This window comes from Ambystoma mexicanum, chromosome 2p (assembly GCF_040938575.1).
Source record: "Ambystoma mexicanum isolate Mex_15411 chromosome 2p, UKY_AmexF1_1, whole genome shotgun sequence".
Lineage (NCBI taxonomy): Eukaryota > Metazoa > Chordata > Amphibia > Caudata > Ambystomatidae > Ambystoma > Ambystoma mexicanum.
Genome location: NC_090923.1, coordinates 1076281769 through 1076306952, shown reverse-complemented (window position 1 = coordinate 1076306952; position 25184 = coordinate 1076281769). Strand labels below are relative to the sequence as shown.

The window sequence follows — 25184 nt, the reverse complement described above, 5'->3', positions numbered from 1 at the left end:
GGCTCCTCAATACGCAAAGTTTTGCTGTGTACTTTAATTTTCTGAACGAGAACGCTCCACCCCTCCCATTTAGTGGAAGGGACTGGGGGGGGGCAGAGCTAGGTGTCGAATATAGCACTAGGTCTTTTGGTTGTAGCCTGGGATAGAAGATCAGGGGCTACAACCAAAAGGCTAGCTGGCCCAGAGTCCCAACGGACCCGACAATAGCGTAGTCCTGCATCTTTTACAAACCTAGAAACACCCCTGCCCTGCATGCATAGAAACACTGTGGCACTGTGTCTCTATGCGAGCAGCTGAGTGGCGATAAGCAACGTGTGCTGTAAGCACCCGACCCACCAAGTAAAGGAAAGCTCTGTGTAGCTTCAGCCCCTGACTGCGGCTCCAGATAGAGCAAGACTCGTGGCAGTTTCCTGCACGCGGTGTCTCTGATACAGCGTTCAGGAGACCCGGGGCAGAGAGCTTCCTCAACTTGGGTGGTTTTGGGCCTCATGTCTACATGGAACGGTGCTCTGCGAGACAGTTTATGCTGGAGTGCAGCTCCGCTATGTACTGGCCCAATTCCTCCCGAGTACTTCTAGAAATCCTCCTCCTCCTCACAAGAAATCTGCCATGTTGGCAGTAATAGATTGCAGATTTCCAGAAATACTGCAAGCAGTATGTCTGAAAATCTCCACACATTATTTTTCTCCATTTTTCACACTCATGCAAATGGATTTTGTACATTTGCAGATCAGTACCCCGGTGAGAGGTGCATACCAAGCAGGAGACTGGGAACTTGGGCAGAATCCGCCAGTGTCTGCACCTGTTCCATTCCAGCCTATTGCATCTCTCGCCAGGTCACTATTTTCTCTGTGAGCAACTCACACCCCGGCTCCCCGTCGGCTGCTGAAAAACCAACCCATCTGATTTCCGTACCTTTAGCAGCCTGCAAGCCCCCCCCACCCCACTCACCGCACCATAAACACCCCTGTCCGCAGTGGTGATCACTTTAGTAATGCACAGAAGATTGATTTTCTAACCTTTTATGCAATACATTGTAAAGTGGGTGAGAAGGTGGCCATTGGAAATACCCACTTTTCCACCTGTTTTGGTTGACCCCATGCATTATTTTTTTCCATTTTAACTATTTCACCTCATAGTATGGTGGTATTTACTGCATTTACTGCACCTGTTATTACCAGTACCTCCACACTCATAAAAAGGGCCAACGCATCTCATCACTCCTCCAGTCTTACCATGGCAGCATTCCCAAACATGTACGTACCTTCACAGCCTTTACGATCATCCGTCGGTGCAAAGCCTTCATCACAGACACAAATGAATGACCCATCAATGTTCTCACAAACCCCATGTGGGGCACACAGGCTGGAGTCCAGGTTACACTCATTGATATCTAAAAGTACAAAAGGAGAGAGAAAAAGATAGAGAGAGGGGGGAGATAGAAAGAAAGAGAGAGAGAGAGAGAGAGAGAGAGAGAGACAAAAGGACAAATGTTGAATACAGAATAATAACCAAGTGAGCATGGGATTAATGTTATGTTATTTTAAAGGTCCTTATACCGCGCACTGTTGCCACCTGCTTGGTCTCTTGCCACTCTGGCAGATCTGTACTGTAAGGAGGGTGGGGTGGTTAGTAATATTGAGCGTGAAAAAGAGCTGTGATGGGCATGTGGTTTGTTTCGTTGTTGTGAAATTCATGCAGTTTGTGGTGCTGTAGAGGTATGTTGCGTCTAGTTCAGTGTTTGAGAGGTGTATGCAGAAGGGTGAGTTTTTAGTATGGTTTGTTAGTTGAAGTACATTTCCTAACTGCGCTGTTCTGACTAAATGCGCTACATATCCCTTCCCCTGTCGATCACTATCGAGTGTAGCAAATACCGCCACCACGAGTTCCTCCAGGAGTAGGGTGTTCCCTACACCTGGCTGGCTGATTTCTGCATCTGGCCCTATTCTTTTATGTGTGATGTGTTCTGCACCCTCAGTAGTCCGATTTAAGTGGCACACATCTCCCTCCCCTGTTTCCACCTTTGGCCCTCTATCATGATGGGTACACTTCAGGTCTAAAACAACCTTTCTCTTTCAGAGGACTCTCTTCTCCTCTGCCCCTCACTCCAGTTCGGCCTACTCCCCCATTCGGTGCTGGAGAGACAGGTTTTTAGAAGTTTTCTGAATTTTTCATGGTCCTTCATAGTTCATATTATTCCAGGGAGAGAGTTCCAAATGGTGAAAGTGACATCCGGCCATTATGAAACATGAAAAATAACATAATTTTATCTTCCAGTTGCAGCTTGTTACCTTGAAATGTAAGGAGGGAAGAACCCCATGTTGGCAAATAACAGGGTGACGAATTGTTGATTTTGTGCCAGCCTGTCCACTGGATTACAAAGTACGTTGAGACAATGGACTTTATCTCAGAAGCTATCTCAGACAAGAGCTAATGGCAGATATGCTTTAATCTGCAATTGAATAGCCAATTATTTTTTGCAATTCACATGAGTGGATAGAAAGTCCATCAATATGTTATACTTTTGTAAAGTATAAACAAGGGAGCAGAATTTGCACTCGCCACTGGGTAGCGATAATTGACTTTTGGCGAGTGAGAAATGGTGTGCTGTGTCTATGTTTAGAATCGAGGTGGAAAGTGACTTTTAATGGTTGGCTAGTAGTTTGCAATTAGAAATCTTTACCCCTGGGACCATTTTCCCAGTTTGATGCTCTAGCACAGGTCTTGGGAAATTATTACTACATTGCATGCAAGGTTAGCACGATGAAAAATGTATCATATGTGGAGCACAGGTTGGTTTCATGAATATAACAGGGATGGATGAGTCAGTGTTTTAGATTACATCTACTCTGTAATACCTATGTTACTATAACGAAGATGAGGCAATTATACTTGTTTTTGAAGTCTTAAAATACACATTTGATGGATTCCAAAATGCCTGCCAACAGGAGAGCACCGTAACTGATGCTCTCCTCCCCCCACCCCCCCCCCCCAACACAGATTCTAGGAATTTTCGTTGCTATTCCCTCCCCAGGTGTGAAGATTTGAAAGGATCATGAACAGCACCTTGGTGGTGCAAGAAGGACCTGGTCTAGTCTGAGAAAAACGAAGCATTGGGGCGGATTCCGGCAAGAGAAAGAGCAGGCTAAGTGGGGCGAGAAGTTGCTTGAAGAGACTACAGACTTCTGCAAAGCCAGCTCTGGGAACCCCACAGGTAAGTGATCGGAGCCAGACAAGAAGACAAGGTTGTGCCGGTGAAGAGGCGAGACTGGAGAGGACCTCCTGAAGAGAGGGGGCCTGCGCGCATAAGCAGACGGGGAACCCTGACAGTGAGGAGAGCGGCCGAGTGCCAGGGATGAGGCAAGACTGTAGAGAACCTCCGGAGGAGTAGGTATCGGAGGGTGAAAACCAAAGGTGAGGTGAGTGGTGGAGCGTTAGCGGGATTGGCCACGGGCAGTAAGGGAGAGATAAGACCCAGGGGTGCTACTAGAGAGGTGGAGACGCGCATCCCCTGCTCCCCTGCACCTCTCTCCCACCAGAAGAAAATTTGGGAAATAACCAGAGGCATCCCTCCATAACAGTGAAGCAGAGGTGGATAACGCTGGGGTAATCGTCTCCACCAGAAACTTAAGCCTTGGAGGCGGCAGCACGGAGGCCCAGGGCACTGGACCTTTAGTGAATAACAGGCAGCACAACCTGAAGAGGAGCAGCAACTGAGCACATAAGGGGGGAGGCGCCCTCTTTCTGTGCGCGCTGGGGGAACCCGCTCAGTGGATAAAAGGGGAGAAACCTAGAAGCGATGAATGAGGTAGTGGGGGGCTGAGAGAATTTAAGATCAAGGACCATGTGCCCTGACAGAGTCCTGGGCTCCCTGGATCTCCTAAGGGGGAAGAGAGGGGTAATCCACAAGCGGTAAAGGCATTCGAGACAATACAGCAACTGAGGAACATTTTCTGTGCATGAGACCCCTTGCGGGTTCAGTAAAGAAAGGGTAGACGCACGTGTAGGTCTGAAGAGCATTTTTATTAGGGGTCACAAACTGAAGATGTCGAAAAATAGAGGAAACGAGGCGCAGAATATACCCAAAGGTACTAAGAAACCCCAGGAAGGTACCATTAAAAAGCTATGGAGAAAAGATACGGAAAACTCGCCTGAGGTGGAAGGAAGTCTAGAAAAACAAGAATTTGAGGGGCTTCAAGCAGACTTTGGGCAGGACCAGGCGGTCACGAAAGATATTCTTAGAAGGTATTTTCAAGACTTTGGGGATAACATCGCAGGAACTATTCAGGTACAGTTGGATAAGATCCAGGAGGTCCTGGCATCAGCGCTACATGAGATAAAAGGAGATGTGAACAAATTGGAGGAAAGAGTGGATACGAACGAGACAGCGCTCCAGGAACTGGCGAACGATGCCCGGAAAACAGACAAATTGGTGGAACGGCTTGCAAGCGCTACCCACAACCTGGAACTGCAAACAGAGGATCTTGAAAATAGGTCTAGGAGATCGAATATAAGGGTAAAAGGCCTGACTGAATATGTGCACGACAAAGACCTGAATGCGGCGAACCAGCGAATATTTGTAGATCTAATAGAATTGGAAGGGGGTACCAAACTGAAATTGGACAGTGTGCACAGAGTGGGTCAGCTGAGGAGAGAACCGGGAGCTAGACCAAGAGATGCCCTAGAGGGCCTGCACGATTATGGTCAGAAAGAAGAGATCTCGCTGGCAGCAAGAAAAGTGAAGCTGCTAAAATACAACGGGTCGGAGATACAACTCTTTCAGGACCTTTCCCAAATAACATTGCTTAAAAGGAGGAAAATGGGTCCAATTGAGAGATTCTTTGTGAAAAGGAAATCCGATATCGTTGGACATTCCCCTTTGGCCTGGTATTCGAATGGGAGGGCTGACAACATTGCGTTTCATCATGTAATGAAGGTGTGAACATACTTGGGCTAGAGAAAGAAGAGGCAGGGCCTAGTGAGTCCATGGTGAAAGGACAGGAAATCAGGAAGACTTTGGAATGGTCCACGGTGAAACGAAGGAACTTTAAGGGCCTCCGAAGCACCCCACAGCTACCTAAAAGGAGGACATATGATCCGTAGAATGTCTAGTGTAGATAAGTTAGCCTGGGGAGGGCAATTGTTTTAGTAGTGTAAGTGTTGGGGGGTGGTGGTGGCATGTGGGACCAATACATGGGCTTGGGAGAGCCTGCATTTGGTAGGGCTGAGTTGTGGTACAGGCTTAATCCCAGAGAGGGCTAATCGGGAGGTGCTAGAGGCCGGCTGAGTCCACCCAGTGTGGGGAGGGAGTTGTCAGTGGAGGGAGGGGGAAGGGAGCGAGGGAGGGAAAGGGGGAGGGGACCCCAATTGATAGATAAGCAAAGGGGTATGGAAATAGCTTTATGAACAGTTCAGGAGATGGCTAGACTCAATAATATGAACATTATGTCACTGAATGTCAATGGGTTGAACTCCCCCCTGAAAAGGACGAAATTGGAAAGATTTTTACAAAGGGAAAAAACAGACCTCCTGTCTCTACAGGAAACCCATCTGCAAATGAGCGACAAGCACAGAATTAGACTCCAGGGTTATTGTCAAATATTCCAATGCAACGAGGGGAAGAAAAAAGGACGGGTGTTAATAGCCTTACGAACCATCCTCAACTTCACAGTAACGGAATGGGAAATATATTCCAGTGGGAAATATCTGGCAGTGATACTACAGGCAAGGGGAGAACTATACACTCTAGCTACTATCTATGCGCCTAACTCTGGGCAAGAAGGCTTAATTCAGCAGAAGTTAGCTAAATTGGAAAGATTTGCTAAGTGACAAATTATATTAACAGGAGACTAATATAGCTTGGGAACAGAGGGTGGATAGGAGCAGGGGTAGGGTGGGTGCCCAAGTCAAACCCACCAGAAAACTATATGAGAAAATAGGAGAGAAAAGAGGGGAGACACTAAAGGATACACATTCTTCTCTCATGTTCATAGGACTTCCTCTAGGATAGACTGTAAGTGGGTATCCCAGAGTATGCTGGGTATGGTTGTAGAGATTGAGGTGGGGGCAATAGCACTATCGGATCATGCCCACATTAGGTTGACAGTAAACAGAAAGGACATCCTCCTTGGGCTGTGAAATGGAAATACCCAACTTATATATTTAAAGACGAAACACTGAGGGAGGAAATAAGAGCAGGCATAGAGGAATTCTTCCAAGATAATAAGATGGGAGATACGGATCAAAATACGACATGTGATGCACTTATAGCCACGATTAGAGGGAAGATTATTGCGGTGAAAGCCTGCAGAGATAAAGAGAGGAGATTCTTGGAAAGAAAGTTGGAGGAAAAATTTAAACGAGTCATGTCCACGATGGAGGTTGGAATTAGTGGAGAAACCCAGAGCGAATTTAGGGCCATAAGGGGACAATTGGAAATGTTGCAAACAAGGGAAGCAGAACGTGCACTGCGAAGCAGAACGTGCACTGCGAAGCAGAACGTGCACTGCTATACCTTAGACAGAAATACCATGTAAAGGCAAACTAGGCTGACAGCTTGCTGGCTAGGTTATTAAGGAAGGAAGAGAAAGTCAGAACCATAACAAGAATTAAATTAAATGGAGGAGGGGAGAGTACAGAGTTAAACGAGATAACCAGAAAATTTTCAGAGTATTACTCAGTTATATAAACCGATAATCCCCTAGAGCAGACTCAAAAATAATATTTGGACAGATCTGATCTCCCAGGACTATCAGAGCAAGACAGGCTGGACCTAGACCAAGACATTACAGTGGAGGAGGTCCACAGGGCCATGGCGTCACTGCCAAATAATAAATCTTCAGGACCAGATGGTTTTACGTCTGATTTTTATAAAACATTCAGGGAACAGTTAACTCCTCATCTGGTCCAGATGTTCAACAATTTTGGGGAGGCAGGGAAAATAACACCAACTATGGAAGAAACTAAGGTGGTCATGCATCCGAAGCCAGGAAAAGATCCGGCATGTTGCAAATCATATAGGCATATTGCTCTAAATAATATAAACGCAAAGATCTACACAAAAATATTGCCATCCAGGATGGACCATCTTCTTCCGAAACTCATTGGTACTGATCAATCTGGGTGTATACGGGGTAGACAGACAGGAGATAATACCAGATGAATAACACACTTAATAGAAAAGGCTAATATTAAGAACGTTCTGGCTCTCTTGATTGCATTAGACACAGAGAAATCGTTTGATAGAGTGGAATGGCAGTTCCTGTTTTCCACTATGGAGAAAATGAAATGGGTTTGGGGTTCAGATAATCTAAATGATAAAGGCAAATTATTCTAACCCGTGCTGCGTTTGATGATAAATGGACAACTATCGGGTTTGGATTCATTTGGAACCCCTCTTGGCTACAATAAGGGAAACACCTGACATAGTAGGAATCCCATTTGGAGGAAAGTTCCATAAAGTAGCTGTATTTGCAGATGATATGCTGTTGACACTCACTGACCCAGAAAGGTCTACTAGGGCCTTGAATAGGGAATTGTCTAATTTCGGGTCAGTAGCAGGGTTAAAAATTAACCCCCACAAATCTGAGGCCCTGAATTTGACAATACCCCGGAGGGGAAAGAACAGGAGCTTAAAAGTCTCTTTCAACATAGTTGGACAGGTAAGGCAATAAAATACTTGGGGGGTCAACATCACTAAAGATATTGAATCACTATCTGCAGCAAACTACTCTCCCCTACTGGGGAACATCAGACAAATGCTACAAGAAAGGGGTCCATTGACGATATCATGGATAGGAAGGATTAATGTGGTGACGATGGTCATTCTCCCGAAAATCTTATTTAACTTCATGACGTTACCAACTAAAGTCTCCAGGTCCTTTTTTCGAGCTGTTCAAAGGCACATAGGGAAATTTATTTGGAACAATAAAAAACCTAGGGTGGCAAGACTGGTAATTACCATGCCGAGAAACAGGGGCGAGATGGGAGAACCAGATATCCGGGTGTACTATTTGGCAGCACAGACCAGGGTTAATAGAGACTGGTTGAAAGATGACAGGGAAAAGGTGTGGAGACAAACCGGCAAGGCAGTATTGGGAGGTCATCTTGAGGCTGTATTTTGGAAACCTAAGAGGGATAGGCCACAGAATCTCTACCGCAATACGATTGGCTCTCTAGTGGGGGACGAACTAGTGACAAGAGCGGGATTACCCACCTTTCCATCACAATTGCACCTGCCCACCTTTTGTCCTCCGGGCCCAGGTACCTGCTCACCCTGCCACCCTCCCGCACTGCATCCGGGCCACCCCTTGCACTGGGGTCTGTATCTGTACCCATACAGTACCCCCCTTTCCTTCCTGCACCTATCAGATCTACACTGTCTGCTGCCTTAAATCCAGCTCTTGTCACTTGCTGGCTGCACTACCACCGTTTGTTGCCTTTATTATTTATTTATTTATTATTATTTATCTGTTTTTCCTTTGCTCTGCACTTTCCACTTCTCCCCCCTTCCATGCACTTTCCCCTCCCCCTCTCCCATGCACTTGCGCATTCTCAATGTCACTGGGCCTAGTAAGATCGTTTTTTTGTTCTCCCCTGTTCCCCTCCCTTGCCTTGTCGTGCTCTGAAACACTTGTGTACAAGCACGATAGAAATAAAATATCAATTCAATTCAATTTACCCCTATATTTCATAATCCTCTATTTTCTCCGGGAATGGGAGGGTCAGGGTTCAGTAAGTGGGAAATGGGCAGATGCCTCAAGATAGGTGATATGTTCGAAGGGGGAGAGATCAAATACTTTAACCAGTGCAAACTATACTTTTCATTAAGAGAGGGGGAGAGATTCAAATACACACAACTGAGACATTGGTTGCTGAACCCATTTATTAAGGAGGCAGCAATAAGGTCCCCAACACCCTTTGAAAAACTACTATTAGCGGATTCTGGGGACAGAAGTATTGTGGGGACTATTTATCAGTACATCAAACAAAACAAAGAGTTAGGGTACAGACGTTATATAAGGCAATGGGAAGAAGCGGCGGGACAGCCGATTGAAGAGGCAGTGTGGGTACAACTAAGGGATATTATCCCCAAACTAACAAGGTCAGACCAACTACAGGAAATATGGGTAAAGCTGATGTTGCAGTGGCACATTACTTCGGTGACGCAGTATAAGATCTTTCTGAAAGTTTTCAAAGGGATGTTGGAGGGAATGCGGTGAGGAGGGGTCGTTGAGCCATGTCTGTTGGCAGTGCCTGCGGATCCAATGGTTTTGGGAAACGATCATGGAGGCTTTTGAGGATATTGTGCGGATTAAGCAAAAGAGTAATCCAGGCCTTGCAATCTTGGGCTCAGGAGGAATAATTGAAGAGCTACCCTCGAAATGACGTCAGAGGCACTGGTGACTGCTCAGAAGTGGAAATCAAAGGAGTCGCCTACTGAGCATGAATGGGTGGGTAAGGTGTGGCACTTTGCGGCCTTAGAATGGGTATCCCATTCCTTACAAGGGAACTATCAGGGATTTGTTGCTGACTGGGACTTGATAATGAAATTCTTACAGAGGGACTCCAGAGGAATATGGTGCCTGAGAAAGATGACACCTTTGGGTCTGGTCTGATCTGTGGGCTCAGCTTGGAAGGCCGAAGTCTCATAGGGGGGAGAAGAGAAATTCAACGGCAGGAATGGACTTTAAACATTATGGGAATTTGGGCTTTATACCCGAAAGGGAGAAAGGAGGAACGCATTGGACAACGGTTGGGACAAAGGGGCTTTGGGGGCCAGGGGGAGAGATACAGAGAGGGGGGAGTTGTAAAATGTTAATGAAAATGCCAATAAAAACATACATGAAAAAAATAAATACACATTTGTTTTAGAAGCCTTGACACTAATATGGGCCACACTAAAAGATCCTGTGAGTGCTTTGGTTAACATATTTAAATCTTTGCATACAATATTCGTGCTTGTGTGCAAGTAGTGAAGAATTACTAAATGTATCATGAATTCCCCATAGAAATTAAAGTGAGGTAAAGCTCCATACTTGCTCCAACCCTTTGCAACTGGTTCATAAACAATTTAGAAAGGTTCTTGGAGGGTGTCACAGGTTCCGCCTGGGATCAAGAAGAACACCAAAACCAGATCTCAAATGTCACCATCTTTTATTAGGAGTATGTTACAAACCAAATAAGTGTTAGGGTGGCATTCTCTTTTAAATGGCTTGGTTCAATGACTCCAAGGGAACCTCTTGTGTCCAATGTCTATTCTGAGACCTGTGCAACTGTGCCTTCCCAGTCTCACCAGTAAAAGTGCAGGTCAATACCTTCAAGAAGGATTACTGCATTCCTCCCAGGTGTTGCGTTTCTCTTCGTGATCTGATCAATAAGTTTTTTTTCAGGGTCCCTTACCCCAACGGCTAACCATTTTATGTTCAAGAGAGCATGTGGGTTATCAAACATAGTAGGGAGGAGAAATAGAGTTGGATTTCTGGGGTCTGCCTATACTTCCCATAGATCTTTCCTTCCCGCCTCCCTATGCTCATAATAAGCTCTTTGTCCACAGCTTGTACCATCTCCCACTGTCTGGTCCTGCCCACTGAAACGTGCCCGCTCTTAATAACTAGGTTATGCTCTCTCTCTCTCCCTGTATCCTGTCAACATTGCCTGATGTTCCTTTCTTGGCCATTCCTCCTCTTCCAAATGCCATTCCTCTCTCCCTTTATACAACCTTTACTGTTATTACCACTTCCATCTTATGATGTTCTCTTCCCTGCCTCGTTGCTATCTGTTTATCTCCCTAATTTTACATATTCTGAGTCACGAACCACGCTCTCGAGTTGCCCAGGCTGATGTTACCTCTGACACATGCCACTATCCTTCTGCTGTTGATACCTGCTCTTCTCTGTTTCTGTTAATTCTCATCACCTCCTATATAATCCCATTCTTTAATATTTTTGCTCTTATTACCACGTCCTTTGGTTTACTTTCACCCTCTGATATTAGTACCTCCTCCTTCACCTTCTCAGTTCCCAACTCTTCCATCCACTTACTCCCATGCACTGTTATCGGTGGTCGGTCATTTTTTCGAAAAAATAATGTCGAATGATAATTTTTTCGAAAAAATAATGTCGCAAAAAAAAAAAAAAAAAGTCGAATTCCGTTTTTTTAAATTATATATTTATTTTGGGGTTCGGGATAAAAAAAATGGGTAAAACAAAAAAAAAATGTAAAAAAGGGGAGTTGGGGGGAACGCCCCCATTTCGAAAAAAAAAATCCATTAAAAGAAAATTCGACATTTTTTTTCGACATTTTTTTTCTCAAAAAAATGACTCGACATTATTGGTTTCTACATTATGACTATAAACCACTGTTATCACCTCTTTCTCAACCCTCTTCACTCACTGCCTCTACCTGCTTGTCACTGCTAATAGCCTCTCTACTCTTCATCTCCCTAGCTTCTGCCCCTTTCATTGCTCTACAGTCTCCTGCCTTCTCCAAACATCTGCCTCCTAACTCCTGCACCCATTCCGCCTGACTAGAGCTGAGTGTTTTTATAGAGTGCTCCCTCCTTCACCTAGGTGGACTTTCCAGTGAGTCTGAATCGTTGACTGGTAATTTGATGAGGGCTGTGATTGGCTGGCATCTCTGTGTGCACCTGTGCTTGCTTTTGGTTTAAGGGGTGGGGTCAAGTCTCTATTTGACATATCTGCCATTTTGGCTCTTACCATCTCTACCCTGAAACTCCCTGTGTCTTCTCTTGGGCTGTACTGAGCTCTGAGGCGTTCCCAGTATGCGTTTTGCTGGCTGACAACATACTGGGCACGTTTGGAAGGTGTTCTGTTTCACTGGGTGTGCAGGGAATTGGTATTTTATCTCTGTTGGGAAAATCTCTCGCCGGGGAGCACTGTCACTTAAAATGTCCTTCCCGCATTGAACCCTCAGCATTTGGAAACATCAGAACTTGCAGCACTGTATCTGGAGTGCTGCAGAGTTCATCATAGGTCCTGCAAGCCTTTGGAGAGTTGCTTTGTGAGCTTAAAGGGCCAAAGGGGTGAAGAAGGTGAGACGAAGGAGGAGGATATTGACAATGTCAAAAGGGGCGAAGAACCTGGGAGAGAGTTGGGAGGCCATACAATTGAAGGTTGGGAGACAAACCAAGCACTGGCCAGAACAGCAGAGGAATGGATAAAGAGAGTGAGGAATCAAACGAGGAGTGTACAGACGAGAGGTGGTCATAGAGGGGGAAAGAAGTGGAAGAAAGAGATAAGGAGTTGGAGGAACAATTGATAGTGAACACAGAAGACCGGAGAGCAGATTTACAGGTAGGACAACAAGAAGAGGAACTGTGACAGAAGTTGCTGAGATTGGGTGAAGGAGTTGTGGTTGAGAACTGTTAGAAGGAAAATACATACCAAAGATGGGCAGACACTGAGGGTGAAAGTATTCAGAAAGAAAGATACCCAAAGGTGTGAAGAAGGTAAATGAGTGTATAGAGGTTGAGGAGAAGCCTCCAGAGAAGGAAGAATTGACAGAAAACAATGAAAGTGAAAGGAAGACCTGAGGATAGAGTGGCTGAAGGAGCTTGACTAGAGTAAGAAAGATGCCACTTCACAAGGAATAAAGGTTAATATAGAAACCGTAAAGTAGATGGCCACCCTCTTACTCTGCCAAACTCCCCCATACACAACCAAGAATTTTGGGAGTTGCCACACTCCCAACATGGGCTCCTCACTCCCTTAGTCAGTGTTTCCATTGTGGTAGACCAATGTTTCCATTGTGGTAGACCATTCTTAGGAACAGACAGTGGGCCTGCTTAAGAAGGATACAAGGCCACAGGTCAACATCAGGTTATAGATGAGGAGAAAGGTGAGACACCCCCATGAAACCAATGATGGTGTAGGATTATCAAAACTCGCTGATCCACAAATGCCTCTCCAATACTGCACCTCGTTATCTTTTTAGCATGATATCTAGAAGCCAATCTTCCAGACCTACCCGCTGTGCCTACTCCGGAGTAGGGGGATCAAGCTTCCCTGTGATTGCAGCTGACTACTGGAATGCCCTCCCTCTTGAGATAAAATTGGACCCCGCCATACTCTCGTTCTGAAAAAAATTAAAAACCTGGCTCTTTACTCAGGACACCAAGGTACCCTCTCCCTCCTGCAATGAATGTGGATTATCCTGCACCTCTCCATCTGGGGAGTAACTGACATGGCATACACCACCTGCAAGCCACCTTAAAACCTGTAACCATACTCTTAAGGCGCCGTAGCTTGTAACCATGATCATAAGGTTGTTGCGCCCAGCCGACTGAGAGTGGCTGTGTTATTCTGTAACCATATACTTAAGGATGCCTCACATAGATCTACTTTACCTGTAACCATATTCTTACGTCTGCCACAACTGTAACCAATCTCTTAAGCCTGTTGAACCTGTAACCATATTCTTAAGTCTGATGTGCCCAGTTGCCTGAGGGTTAGGTGCGCCTTACAAATGTTTAAATAAAATAATAAAAAATAAAATAAAAAGGCAAGCCCTGCGCACTGGAAAAAAACAGAGACTTTGTTAAATGACTTTTCTTTTTTGCATGAGATCATCCTCAGAAGAGAGCCCTGAAATATCATGAACCGGGAGAGATTCCACTTTGCACGTTTAGTTTTCCCTTGAACTTTTACTTATTTGAAGCCACCACACTAATCCACACACTGCCACTGCGCTTTAGGGTGCCCCTGTTTATTTTTCTGCCAACTCACTGTAAAGATCCTGAATAAACCCCTTTCAACTTGAGTGTCTGAGTCTGGCTGATACTTTGATCATTGTGTCAGAAGTGGGATCACCGACCTAGAAAACTAAGACCGACCCACAACAGGATCTCATTTTAACCACATAGGTGGATCCAACCTCCGAATTGGAGGCCCAAGTTGTGTACAGAGGAGTAGACAGTAGAAACCTGGGACCCATGCTCACTGTTCAGGAGGCTTTTTTAACAGGCCTCTTGTAAGGGCTGCTGAACCAGCTAGCCTAATAGCAGAATAACAAATCCAACCAAAAAAGAACCCGAAATGCTCCAAAAGTTAGACCACACAGTTAACAAAACAAAAAACACCCAACACTGACATACTTTAACACATATAAAATGTATCAAATTACAAATATGTACTTGAGGCGCAAATAATAGAAGATGGTGCTGGGATATGTATAAAAAACAAAGGCCAATGAAGACAATCCTCACCCCAATCGCTAACATAGGAGGGTAGTATCTGGTGATTGGTCCTATTCATATACTCTAAAGAGGGAGCAAGAGACAAGAGGGCCCAGAGAAAGGGAAACATTGCATTTACACAGTTATGATAAGTCCCCAATTAGCCACACAATAAATGCACTCCTGCACATCTAGCTCATAGGAACATGGATGATCCAAATGCACACAAGACGGTAAATATATAGAGCTAGAAAGAAGAAAAAGGGCTTAAACTTTAGAACATGACCCCAAAGAGACAAGATTAGTGTAGACTTACAATATTGATCACAAGGACTCCTTCTACTTCCAGCAAAGGCAGAGATATACATGTAACAACAAGTGACACATTGTAGCAAGGCCTTTCAACAGTAGTGTTAGGTAGGACTTCTCAAAATGCAGATAAAATCAGGAGCACCACACATGAGCGTAATAAATCAAGACTGCAGTGGTAGCCACGAGGACTCATTATATTCTTAGGGCTGAGAGTGATACATCAGCACAGATGAAAATGTAACAGTGCATTTCCTAGCATTACAATGTAATGCATGGCTTTAAACATACAGAGGAAATTAGGTGCACCCACTACAATTCTAGTTTTTGGACCTAAACTCCAGGGACCCAGAGAGAACCCAGGAAAATAGTACCATCATGTGAGTCCTTGTTAGAGTCGATTCCAGAAGAGATGTAAGGTCATTTTTAAGGTTTCCAATGAATACACAACAAAATCAGTAGCTAGTTCTGCAATTGTGATGAAAAGCAGGTAAGTCAACTTCTCCCCACAAGGGCAGACATGGCGGCAAACAACCCCACGGTACCCCCAAGAAGACCCCCTGAAAAGATCCAGTGCCAGGTGGCAACCCCCTGCAGCCCCAGAATAAGGTGCAGCCCAGAAGGATTGATCCCTTATGGAAGTCGATTGGAAACCAGGGTTTGAAAATACCTGCAGAGATATTCTACTGCAGAGTGTTCTGAGGGTGTTTATCAGGAATAACCTACCAACCTCCAGGCCCAGAGGTAAGAACTCAGATGCATTAGCTCCTTAAAATACGGTTCCAGTAAGGCAAAACAACACAGTAAATACAAGCCTTCCTCTAAAAGGATGGAAGAACCCGACCAGGGCCGATTCTGGCAGCTTGGCGGGCAAAGGAAAGAGGCATACCAACATAAACGGTCCCAGCACGGAACAACAGTGGGAGTGACCCAGGATGGCCCGGATGAGCAGATGAAGCAGTGAGCTGGGGTCCAAACACACTTTCAGACAGCGGCAGCTTCCAGTACCAAGGCATGAAGCCCTGGCAGTAAACAGCAGAAAGCAGCAGTCAAACGACCTGGATAACAATGGAAGCAGAGCCCAAGTAGACGAGGACAAGCAAGGAAGACCCAGGAAAGGTGCTCTGAAACTCAAAATCTGGACTGCAACTTAGCACTGGAACTTAGCACTGGATACAGGGGTAAGCCAGTATGGGCAAATCTGGTCCTAAAAATGCAACAGTGACCTAACAGTGAAAAATTCCAGCAGGAAAGAAAACGTCCCCACTTTCTAAAAATCAGACATGATTGATGTCAGGAGCAGGGTCTCCCTTATAGGTACCCACACAAATGGGCTGGCCTAAGCAAGCCGACCAATCATACTCAGGAATTTAAAGCAAAGGTTTTGGTGCCCAACCAATAAGGTTGACCCCCAAAACCGCCAAACACTCAGCACAAGGAATTGTGATGGGCTGCTCAGCACCTAGACCAGTAAAAACCATTGGGAAGAGTTCAGGGCTGGGCACACAATGAGCCCACGTGTTCACAATAGACGTTGTAGGACTGCCTCATGGTTCCCCTGAACAAAGGATGCCCAAATGACAAAATGGCTATATGTAGGACCTAAATAAATACATTGGTAGCCAAGTGGCTAGCTACCAAAAAGGTACATTGGGCTACCAATGCGGCAACACTGTTTGCAGCCCTGCTGAAGACAAAACAGAATTCCAACTGCCCCCAGCCTACTCCGAAAAACTAAATGCAGGGTGCTATAATCACACATAGACAAGAATAGGGTGCTTAAAAGGCACCTATGGTCTGTAAGCCATATGGGTAACCAACGACCAAATACACAAAAAGGGTTGCTGTGGCAAAGGGACTACAGTAGACGTCTATCTGACCAAAGAAAGAGGTGAGAGAGTCAAAAAAGGATAGGACAAAGCAAGCAAAAAGTTTAAGTGGCATTAGAAAGGGTCAGCAGAACGTCCACAAATGCAAATCTGCCCTAAGACACAGCTTTTCCAACCCTACTTTCAGTCCTGGGCCTTATTGCTAGTACTGGTACAATGGGTTTCCTCACTTCTCAAGCTACATTTGTCAGATAGTCCTGGAGAACATACAGAAGGCAACCACTAAGGGGACGATGAGGCGATCAGAGCTTCATTTCTTCCAGTTGACACCTCCCGCCCAAATAGCTACTCAACAAACCCTGGAGTACAGGCTACCAAGTGTTCTAACCCCTCAAGCTGGAAATTCTAGGTTATGATTGGTGTGATGAATCATGGGATTCGGTCACTTCTCCCCAGAGGGGAACCTCTTCTTGTGAGACTAGGGAGGTGAGTCCGCTACATAACATTCCCCCCTGGGGGTTGCGGAAAGAGGGATCTCACAGGAAGAGACTCCTTTCTTGGGGATAAAGACTCCCGTTCTGGGAAGGAACTCCCTTTTTATCTCACACAAGAGACGAAGAAAGAAACATCCATAACACCAGAATAGTCCTCTATGTGTTACTGCAGTACTTATCCTGAAGAAAGTCTATTTGGTACTGAGACGAGTAAACCTAAAGGAGTAGCGAAGAATGAACAGTTGCTTGACACTGAGACGAAACACACAATGGAGTTAGGCGGATCGTGATTCGGACAGAAAGAAAGGACTATTGCTGGGACTTTGGGAAGCCTCAGACTGGCCTCCTAAAACTGGGAGGAGTTAGGCAAACATTGAGAGGGACCCGGGAGTTTCAAACGAGTTCCGCAAAGACCGAGACGTTGGTGTCCCACATGACGAGAATAGCGGAGAGAAAGGTGCCCGAGGTAGACCTGTGGGCAGAGCAGCTGTCGAGAGGCTCTGACTGGAACGAGCATTCCCAGAGGCATTCGCTCATATAAAGCAGGTGCCAGGCAGAAGAGAGAGAGGCGGGACCTCGCCATATCGAACCATCAAGTTCGATATGAACCAGAGTGGTACCAGAGTGGTACCGCTGACCGAAGCAATCAAGGGAAGTGAAAAATACCTGACGTATGGTAACCTGCTGTTAGGCAAAGTTTGTATGCAGTACCCTCTGAGAACAAAACAAACAACTCTGACTACAGGTATAGGAAACCCAACCTTTGGGATAAGCTTGTACTACACAGTTTTGGTAGCATGTTCAACAGCCAGGCTTATCTCAAGAGTGGTCAATGTGAGCTGAAGGGGTGTTACACAGAGATTCACAGTGATAAGTATTAAAATAAACTCTTTCACTCAACGTTTCTTGAATAAACAATTATTAATTTATTAATCAGTCAGTTAGAATAAGCCTTCTTCAGAAGGGAGCAATATAATAGTAAGATACAAATACACCTCAATACTGTACACTCTTAGTTTCTAAATCAGTAAAGACCCTTTTGGGATGTCCCACAGACGCAACCTACACCCTCAGGTGACTTCAATAGCTAGGGGGCTGAGGCCATTAATAACTCACTGTTGGCATTTAGAATACTGTTATAAGTTGGTACAAGGAAAAGATTATTAGAACAAGAGACCACAAATATTCTTAAGCAGGCAAATACTTTTGTATCCCCACAGCAGAGACATTCAGTATAACAGCCTAGGCCAAAGTCAATGGGCAAACGTTTTATATAGGATGAAGCACTTCAGCTCTTCGCGTCTACTGCAAATAGCAACACTGCGGTTCCAGGCCGTCGAGATGAACTTTCCTTGCTTCTGGGGTCCTGCACTCTGTTGAGGGGATCTCAGGCTCGGTCAGTCCTGCTTCCTGGGAGTCCGGAGGATCTTCCTGGAGCTCTAGGCTAGCTTAAAAGCAACGCACACAATCTGGTGTTCCTCTCCCTGGCTATACGGTTTCCAGCAGCAGCTTTGTGGAAATTCAACCAGCTCCAAGATGGATGTCCAGGTGGTTTCACGCTCACCTGGTATCCATGGGGGCACCACACGATACTGGATGGAGGTCTAAGCGCTATCTCGGACCCCTCTCTGCTTGGTTATGTGCCAGACGTTGGGTAGCGCCTATAACAGGAGAATGGAGGGTTAAGATACTGCTTTTGAGATGGGTGGACTCCCACCTCCCTCTGGTCCAAATCCCCTCCCTTGGGGTTATTGCTCACCTTAGGTTTTTGTGCGTTGATCTCTCCATCCTGCGTCTCTGTGCAGGGGTGCGTGGTTGGTGCTGGCGTTCCGTGGACCTAGTTGCTTCACTGGTCTGTGTGCCCTTATGTCCAGACCAGCTGTGACTCTGAATCTGCTTGCTGTCTTCCAGGTGAGTTATAATGTCTTTTCTGTCTTTATTCTGTCTCTTTCTTTCCTTCCATTTTCTCTGTCTTCTCGGCATCTTGCTCCACTACGCTGTTCCCTAACAATGTCCCTTTTTGTTTTCACAGGGATGGTTGCGATCTCGGAGTTACCGCGCCGATGGCGAAGACCACGGTGAGTTATTGATGCGCGGAGCGCTGCGCTGTTTATTGGTGTTAATTGTTAACCTGTGTTCTCTTCTCTTCTTTGTACAGGTTGCAGTGATGTTCCGGAGTGATGAGCTTTCGAAGCACTGCTTGCCAAGGTAAGTGCTTTGTTAATGCTGACCTTGTTCCTTCTCCCTTGCAGATTGTGGTGAAACCCGGAGATGGGCGAGGTAAGATAAGCGCAAGGTGCTGCCAGGACTCGTTGCTTGCCCAGGTAAGAATTGTTATTAATGCTGTCCTTGTTTCTTTATCTTTGCAGGTTGCGGCGAACTCCGGAGATGGGCGAGGTAAGCGAAGCGCAGGATGGATTCAAGGCCGGTTACTTCACAGGTAAGTGTTCCTGCTTGCTAATGCTGTTCTTGTTCTTCCAGGTTATTAATGGAATTCGGATCTAGGGCTTCAGGATCGGGCCGCCGGAGAAGCAGATGAGCAGTAGCTGGACATGGTGAGCGTTACGCTGCAGGAGTGCAGAATAACTTGAATCGTGTTCTGCTATTTGGGTGTGGTTTAAATAGGCCAGGTAAAGTAGTTCCAGGCCCAGCCACACCCAAAACACTAGGCCGCATGGCTTGGTTCTAAAGAACTGAGCTGTGTAATAGGCCTCCATGTTGGATTGAGATCCAAAACTGGTATTGCTTTATTCCTGATAATGAGCCTGGCGCCAAAAGCGCCAGGACTGACTCCATGTATGTTTCTGATGGAGTTTTAAAGCCCTTGGGTCGGGTGACCAGATTTCTAAAATGAAAAACCGGGACAACCAACAACATAAAAGAGGGACTACCCTATCGCAGCCCACCAATTACCGGCCCTCCCCCAACACGCCCCCATAACCACCACCCAATCATATTTCCAGCACTTCTCCTTTCCATAAACTGTATATGATCTCATTTGTGCAGTTTTGTCTGTGAATCTTGGCATGTTGATTCAAAACAGGCGTTTGCTCTAATTGATATTACATGACTTGCTGTACAATCATTTCCAAGCCAGTCTCTGTGGCACAGTCAGTAAGTGTTCTGACTTGTACCTGAAAGGTTGGGGGTTCGAGCCAATCCTCCAACTTCAAAATTCTGAAAGTGTTGTTTAAAATAATTACAATTTTAATTACGGACGGGGTTTCTAATATGAAAAAACTACCGGGACCCCGGGACGGACTGTCCTGGGAAAACCGGGATGTCTGGTCATCCTACCCTTGGGGCCAGTGTAAAGGGCTTTAGCCCCATTGCTGCCAGGGGGCTGTTATACCTGAGGGGGTCAGGGGCATGGATCGTGACAGTGGATACTTTGGAGTTGATTGGTTCGATACGAATTTGGAGTTTCAGCACAGCAGTAGGGCTTCACTGGGCAAACCAACCAGGAGTTGCAGCAGGCGTCCTCTTCAAGTTCTTCTACGGTTCCTTCGTCCAGTGGTCAACTCTGCCTTCCAAGCCAAAAGCCTCGCCTTTTATTCAGTTCTCTCCCATTCATTCCAGCTTAGCTGTCTATCACCCAGCAGGGTGGCTGTCCTTGCTGGACAGTCAGCCGCCCAATCACTACAGAGTGCATTTGGGTCTCCTAGGAGACTAAGCACAGGGAGTTTCGGGCACCTCCCTCACTTCCTGCTTTCCCAAGACACCCTGTAGCCAGATGCAGGCTTCACTCGTCAAACCCGCCAAAGGCAAAGTGAACAATGGGACCAAACCTGGTTTGGTATACAGAGTAAATCTCAAGAAGGATCTTTCCACAAAGAAATGGTGAAAAAAGAAGACCAGGGCCATTTTGACAAAAATGGCACCCTTGGCTGCTTTACGGTAGCTGCGTACGCAGCCCGCTGTAAAGGCACACCACAGTAGTTAAAACGCACCACTCCCACCAGCCATTCATTGAGAAAAGCAGAACATAAAATTGTTAAATGAGAAGCTAGACAAAGGGTATACTAGGTAAGCCCTCCAGCACCCTATGCTAAGATAGTGTGTGCTGGGTCTAGAAAGTTACAAAGGTAAGTAAAGTCAATTTCACTGCTCTTTGAAACAGTACTTTTACCAAGAGAAGGTATTTAAACCTTTGGAAAATCTAAGAGACCTCCCTCTGTCACTGCACTGAAGGTGCTGTGTGCCACAATGTAAAAGATGATGCCTATGGAGTTTGTCAGGCTCCATAACCAAAAGAAACACAAAAGCTCAGAAATCACATTTGAAATACATGAGAGACTGGGAAAAAGGGTCTCACTCTCTTCAGGTTAAAAAATCAAGTCCTCAAAATCCAGTAATTTGCTGGAGTTCTCTAAGGTGGAGGGAATTAGCACATTTCTGAGAATTCTCCCTAACACCTCCAGCTGGATAAAGAGAGAACCCCTCTGCAAACGGATACCGCAGCACACAGTCCTATATCTGTGTTAGGCAAGATTGGATGCAGTAACCCTGTGGGAGACTACACCAGCCTTGTTTTCTTGGTAATAGGTAACCCAACCATTGTTATAGGTCTGTACTACACAAGTTGGTGGAGTGACTGACCAGCTAGACCTAACTCAAGAGGGGTATATGTGAGCTGTAGAGATGTAACATCGAGATTCACAATTACAAGTATCCAAATAACACTTACACTCAAGGTTTTCTAGTAAAATAATTATTTATTTATTTAAAGGGCAGTTTTAACTAAGCCTTCTTTAGAAAGGGCAATATGCAACAACAAAAATACACTTGACAACACTGCCTCAGATTTAAGACAAGCAAGTAGATACTCTTTAGAGATGCAGACAATACACTTCCTATACCTAGGTGATTTCAATTGCTAGGCAGTAAAGGCATTTATATATCCCTTTTTGTACTTGATAATTTTTTATAAAATCCTGAGGTTGTGTACAAGGAAAAGGATAGGGAAGGAAAAAGGTTAACATGTTCTCAAAGCATGTGAGCACTTTTCAATCTCCCAATGAAGTCTAGATTAGATCTTTCCCAGTAATACAAGTTAATTTATGCACCGCCTATGAGGGACAGTTATAATCAAAGTCAATGGGTCAGAAGAGTCCGCAGGGACCTAGGACAGCAAAAGTCAATTCGGGCAAAGTCTACGGATCCGAGGCACTTCTTAGATAGCACAATGTATTGCACAAAGTTTAGAGAGTTTGTAATAAAAACACTGTTGGGCCACAAGCTGTTGGGCTTGTGAAAAGACAGAGCTGAGATCAACTCTGCAAAAAGCAGCTACTGCAAGGCTCCAGTGAGATACTGCAAGTACAGACAAAAAAGTATCCCTTAGTCAGCACAGTACCTTATGTTTGAAGAAGAAGATTGTGACGACTCAGAACGTGTCCAGGAACGACAAACACCTGGTGAAAAGGAACAAACTGAAGCACCCATATTTGAAGAGTGGTGGGGCCAGCCTATGGAGAGAGTGAAAACCCTGAGGATAAGGGCTGATGTAAACCAAACAAAGGGGAAAGAAGAAAACACACACCAAGAGTGGACGGACGAAGAAGGACTCATACCTGGAGATAGAGAGGAAAACCCTCGAGGAGAAGGTTTGGAGCCACGAGACGAGTATAAGAGAACCGAACCACTGCATCACTGCAAGACAGCAGTTCCGCAAGCAGTTTGACCGGACCTGCAGCTACAACGGCCCTGGGCCGGGTGACAAAACGGCTGATAGCCTTCGGCCAGCCGAGACCCGAAGGGAAGACCTGGACCAGCGAGAAGGGAGGAGGAGGGAAGAACCACTGCTTTGCATCGGGGCCACAGTTCCGCAGCCGGTCAGCGGGTATTGTTCCAACAAACCTGGCCGTGGGAACGCGACGAATGAACCGCTGTGCGGCGGCATGGCAGCCGTGTCAATGGCGTGCAACGAACAACAGAGACAAAACCAGCCCCTCATTCCCCATGAACAACAGAAGCAAAACCAACCCCTCTCACCTCACTACACCTACCTGGGCAGTTGGGATTCAGGCAGGGAGGTAGAAACAGGAGGACTGGAGGAAGGACACCAGACGCCATGCTCTCAGGAAAAAGGGGGTGGAGCCTGGGAGGGTTTTTATAAACTGGGGAAGGAAGTGGAACATGATTGGCCAGTTGAAATCTGCCTATATGAATGCCCAGATATGTTGAGAAGGTGTGTTCCCTCTCGCTCTCTTTGCAGAACCGACCAGACGTGGAGGCAGGAGCTACGGGGAGCACCTGGGCGTATGAAGACTGGGAGGAAAAGACTTGCCAGAGGGCCCTACATCGTGCCCTGCAAGGAATCAGAAGAAACCACTACTCAATAAAGAAGGATAGACGGATGGACTCTTCCTGGAAAATAATTTTTGTTATTTGGTTATACTTTATTTCAACAGTGTTAAGTCTGAATAAAGACCAGATTTACTTTCTCGAACACCGCCTGACTGTCTCATTGTCACAAAGATCCAGCTGGCTTCAGTTCCTGTTGCAGTCCTGCAGATCCTGGGTTCCTGGGCCTCAGTCGTGGGAACAAGAGGGAGGACGTCTTGGGACTCCTGCACTGCGGTTTGAAGGTGGGTGGCAGCCACGGGCTCTCTTCAGATCGACGGCACTTCGCAGTTTCAACTACCAGCAAATAGCACCCCTGCCGATCTTGGGACACTTGATGGGCTTACCTTAATTCTGGAGTCCAGCACTCTGGTGAGGTGACTCGGGCTTGGGTCATCCTGCTTCGGGAGGGTCCTCGGGATCTTCCTGGAGCTCTGGTCTGGCTTAAAGACGATGCACTCGACTACAGATTTCTTGACCCCTGGCACTGAGTTACTGCAGCAGTAAAGAAGTACAGCCTGTTGGGGAAGGTCCTCCAGAAAAGTTTGTCTTGGGGTTAGTTGGTCCCACCAACCCAAGGGAAGAAGTCGTCCATCGTGGAGCTTCTCTAGTCGATTTATTGATTGGATCTTCAGCACTGCAGCAGGGCTTCACCGGGCAGTTCAACGGTCCAGGAGGGGGCAGCAAGCTTCTCTTCCAGTTTTCTTCGTTAGATGTTTCGTCCAGTGGTCGACTCTGTCTTTGGTTCCAGAAGCCTTGCCTTTTATGCAGGTTTCTCCCATTCATGCACAGCCTGGGTGTCACTCACAAAGCAGGGTGGCTGTCCTGCAAGGACAGCCAGCCAGCCAATCACCACTGGGTGCATTCAGGTAACCAAGGAGACTAAGAACAGAGAGTTTCAGGCACCTCCCTCACTTCCTGCCCTGCCAGACACACTGGAGCCAGAGGCGGGTTACAGCATTGAAGCCCACCAAAGGTAAAACCAACAAAAGGGTTAAACCTGGTTTGGTGCGCAGAGTAAAACCCAAGAAAAACCTCACAAGCAAGAAATGGAGAAAAAAGAAGACCGGGCCATTTTGACAAAATCGGCAAACATGGGTGCACTACTGCAGCTGAGGATTCAGCCTGCGGTAGAAATGCACAATGGTAGGAAAATTAAGCAGGACTGTTTGGAGATAAGTTCAAGACACTGAAGAAGGCAGGGACCCATAACCTGAAGGACCGTTTAAGGAAACCACAAGGTTTACCAAAGAGGATATGGACACATTTCGCACCAGGAGAAGGGAGTAATTCTCCTAGTCTTTAGTTGGTTAGAGCTAGTGGCAGGGGCCAGTTTAGGTTAGATTTGCGACTGAGGACAGACATTAGATTTTGGACTGAAGGCAAGCACCCTAGTTTTAGGTGCGTTATGTAGGGTAACCCTTAGATTAGGGAAAGTTATTCTCTTTATTTTTCATAAAGTACAGTTTAAATACAGTGAACACTACTCTCTCTCATCCTTCTGACCCGTCACATTGGGTACTCCTTAAAACTGGCCTAAACTTGAAGATACTGAAGAGCTGTTGAGGCCTGCTTATCCAAGCCTGGGCCACCTATCTAAGATGATGGCTCCAGATTTCTAGTGCTCTGGAGCTAGAAAGACCAGGTGAACTTTTTGAATACTTCATCTCTCATCTATGCGTCCCGAATCTGTGACATGGAAGCATCATATCAACCATCCCAAGCTATACAGAAGAAAGAGAACATTCAGCTTGTAGAACAGCTGTGGGACCAAGAGAAGCAAAGGGGTTACGGGAAATGTGTTGGGTCACAACAGAGCCAAAGATACCTGGAAGTGGACCTCAATTTATTTTTGAGTTCCCCAATATCTCTGAGCCTCTATTGGGTTAGAACCTACAGTTGGGTATGCTAAGTGCCACAATGCCCTCCTTGAAGATTGCCATCACCACAAACACTGGGCTAGCCCTTCCCAGGTGGAGTAAAAGGGAAGTGAAGGGATTTGTGATGGAGTAC

At 45.9% G+C, this 25184-nt stretch overlaps 1 protein-coding gene across 2 annotated transcripts in view; it reads right to left on the bottom strand.

Annotated features, from left to right (window-relative positions):
* The window catches only part of LTBP3 (latent transforming growth factor beta binding protein 3), a 542185-nt gene that overhangs the window by 143996 nt on the left and 373005 nt on the right, over nucleotides 1–25184 (bottom strand). For both annotated transcript variants that reach the window (XM_069645022.1, XM_069645021.1), the window contains exon 19: nucleotides 1265–1393. In XM_069645022.1, coding sequence (XP_069501123.1) covers nucleotides 1265–1393 — 129 coding nt within the window. The remainder of the gene's footprint in view (nucleotides 1–1264; nucleotides 1394–25184) is intronic.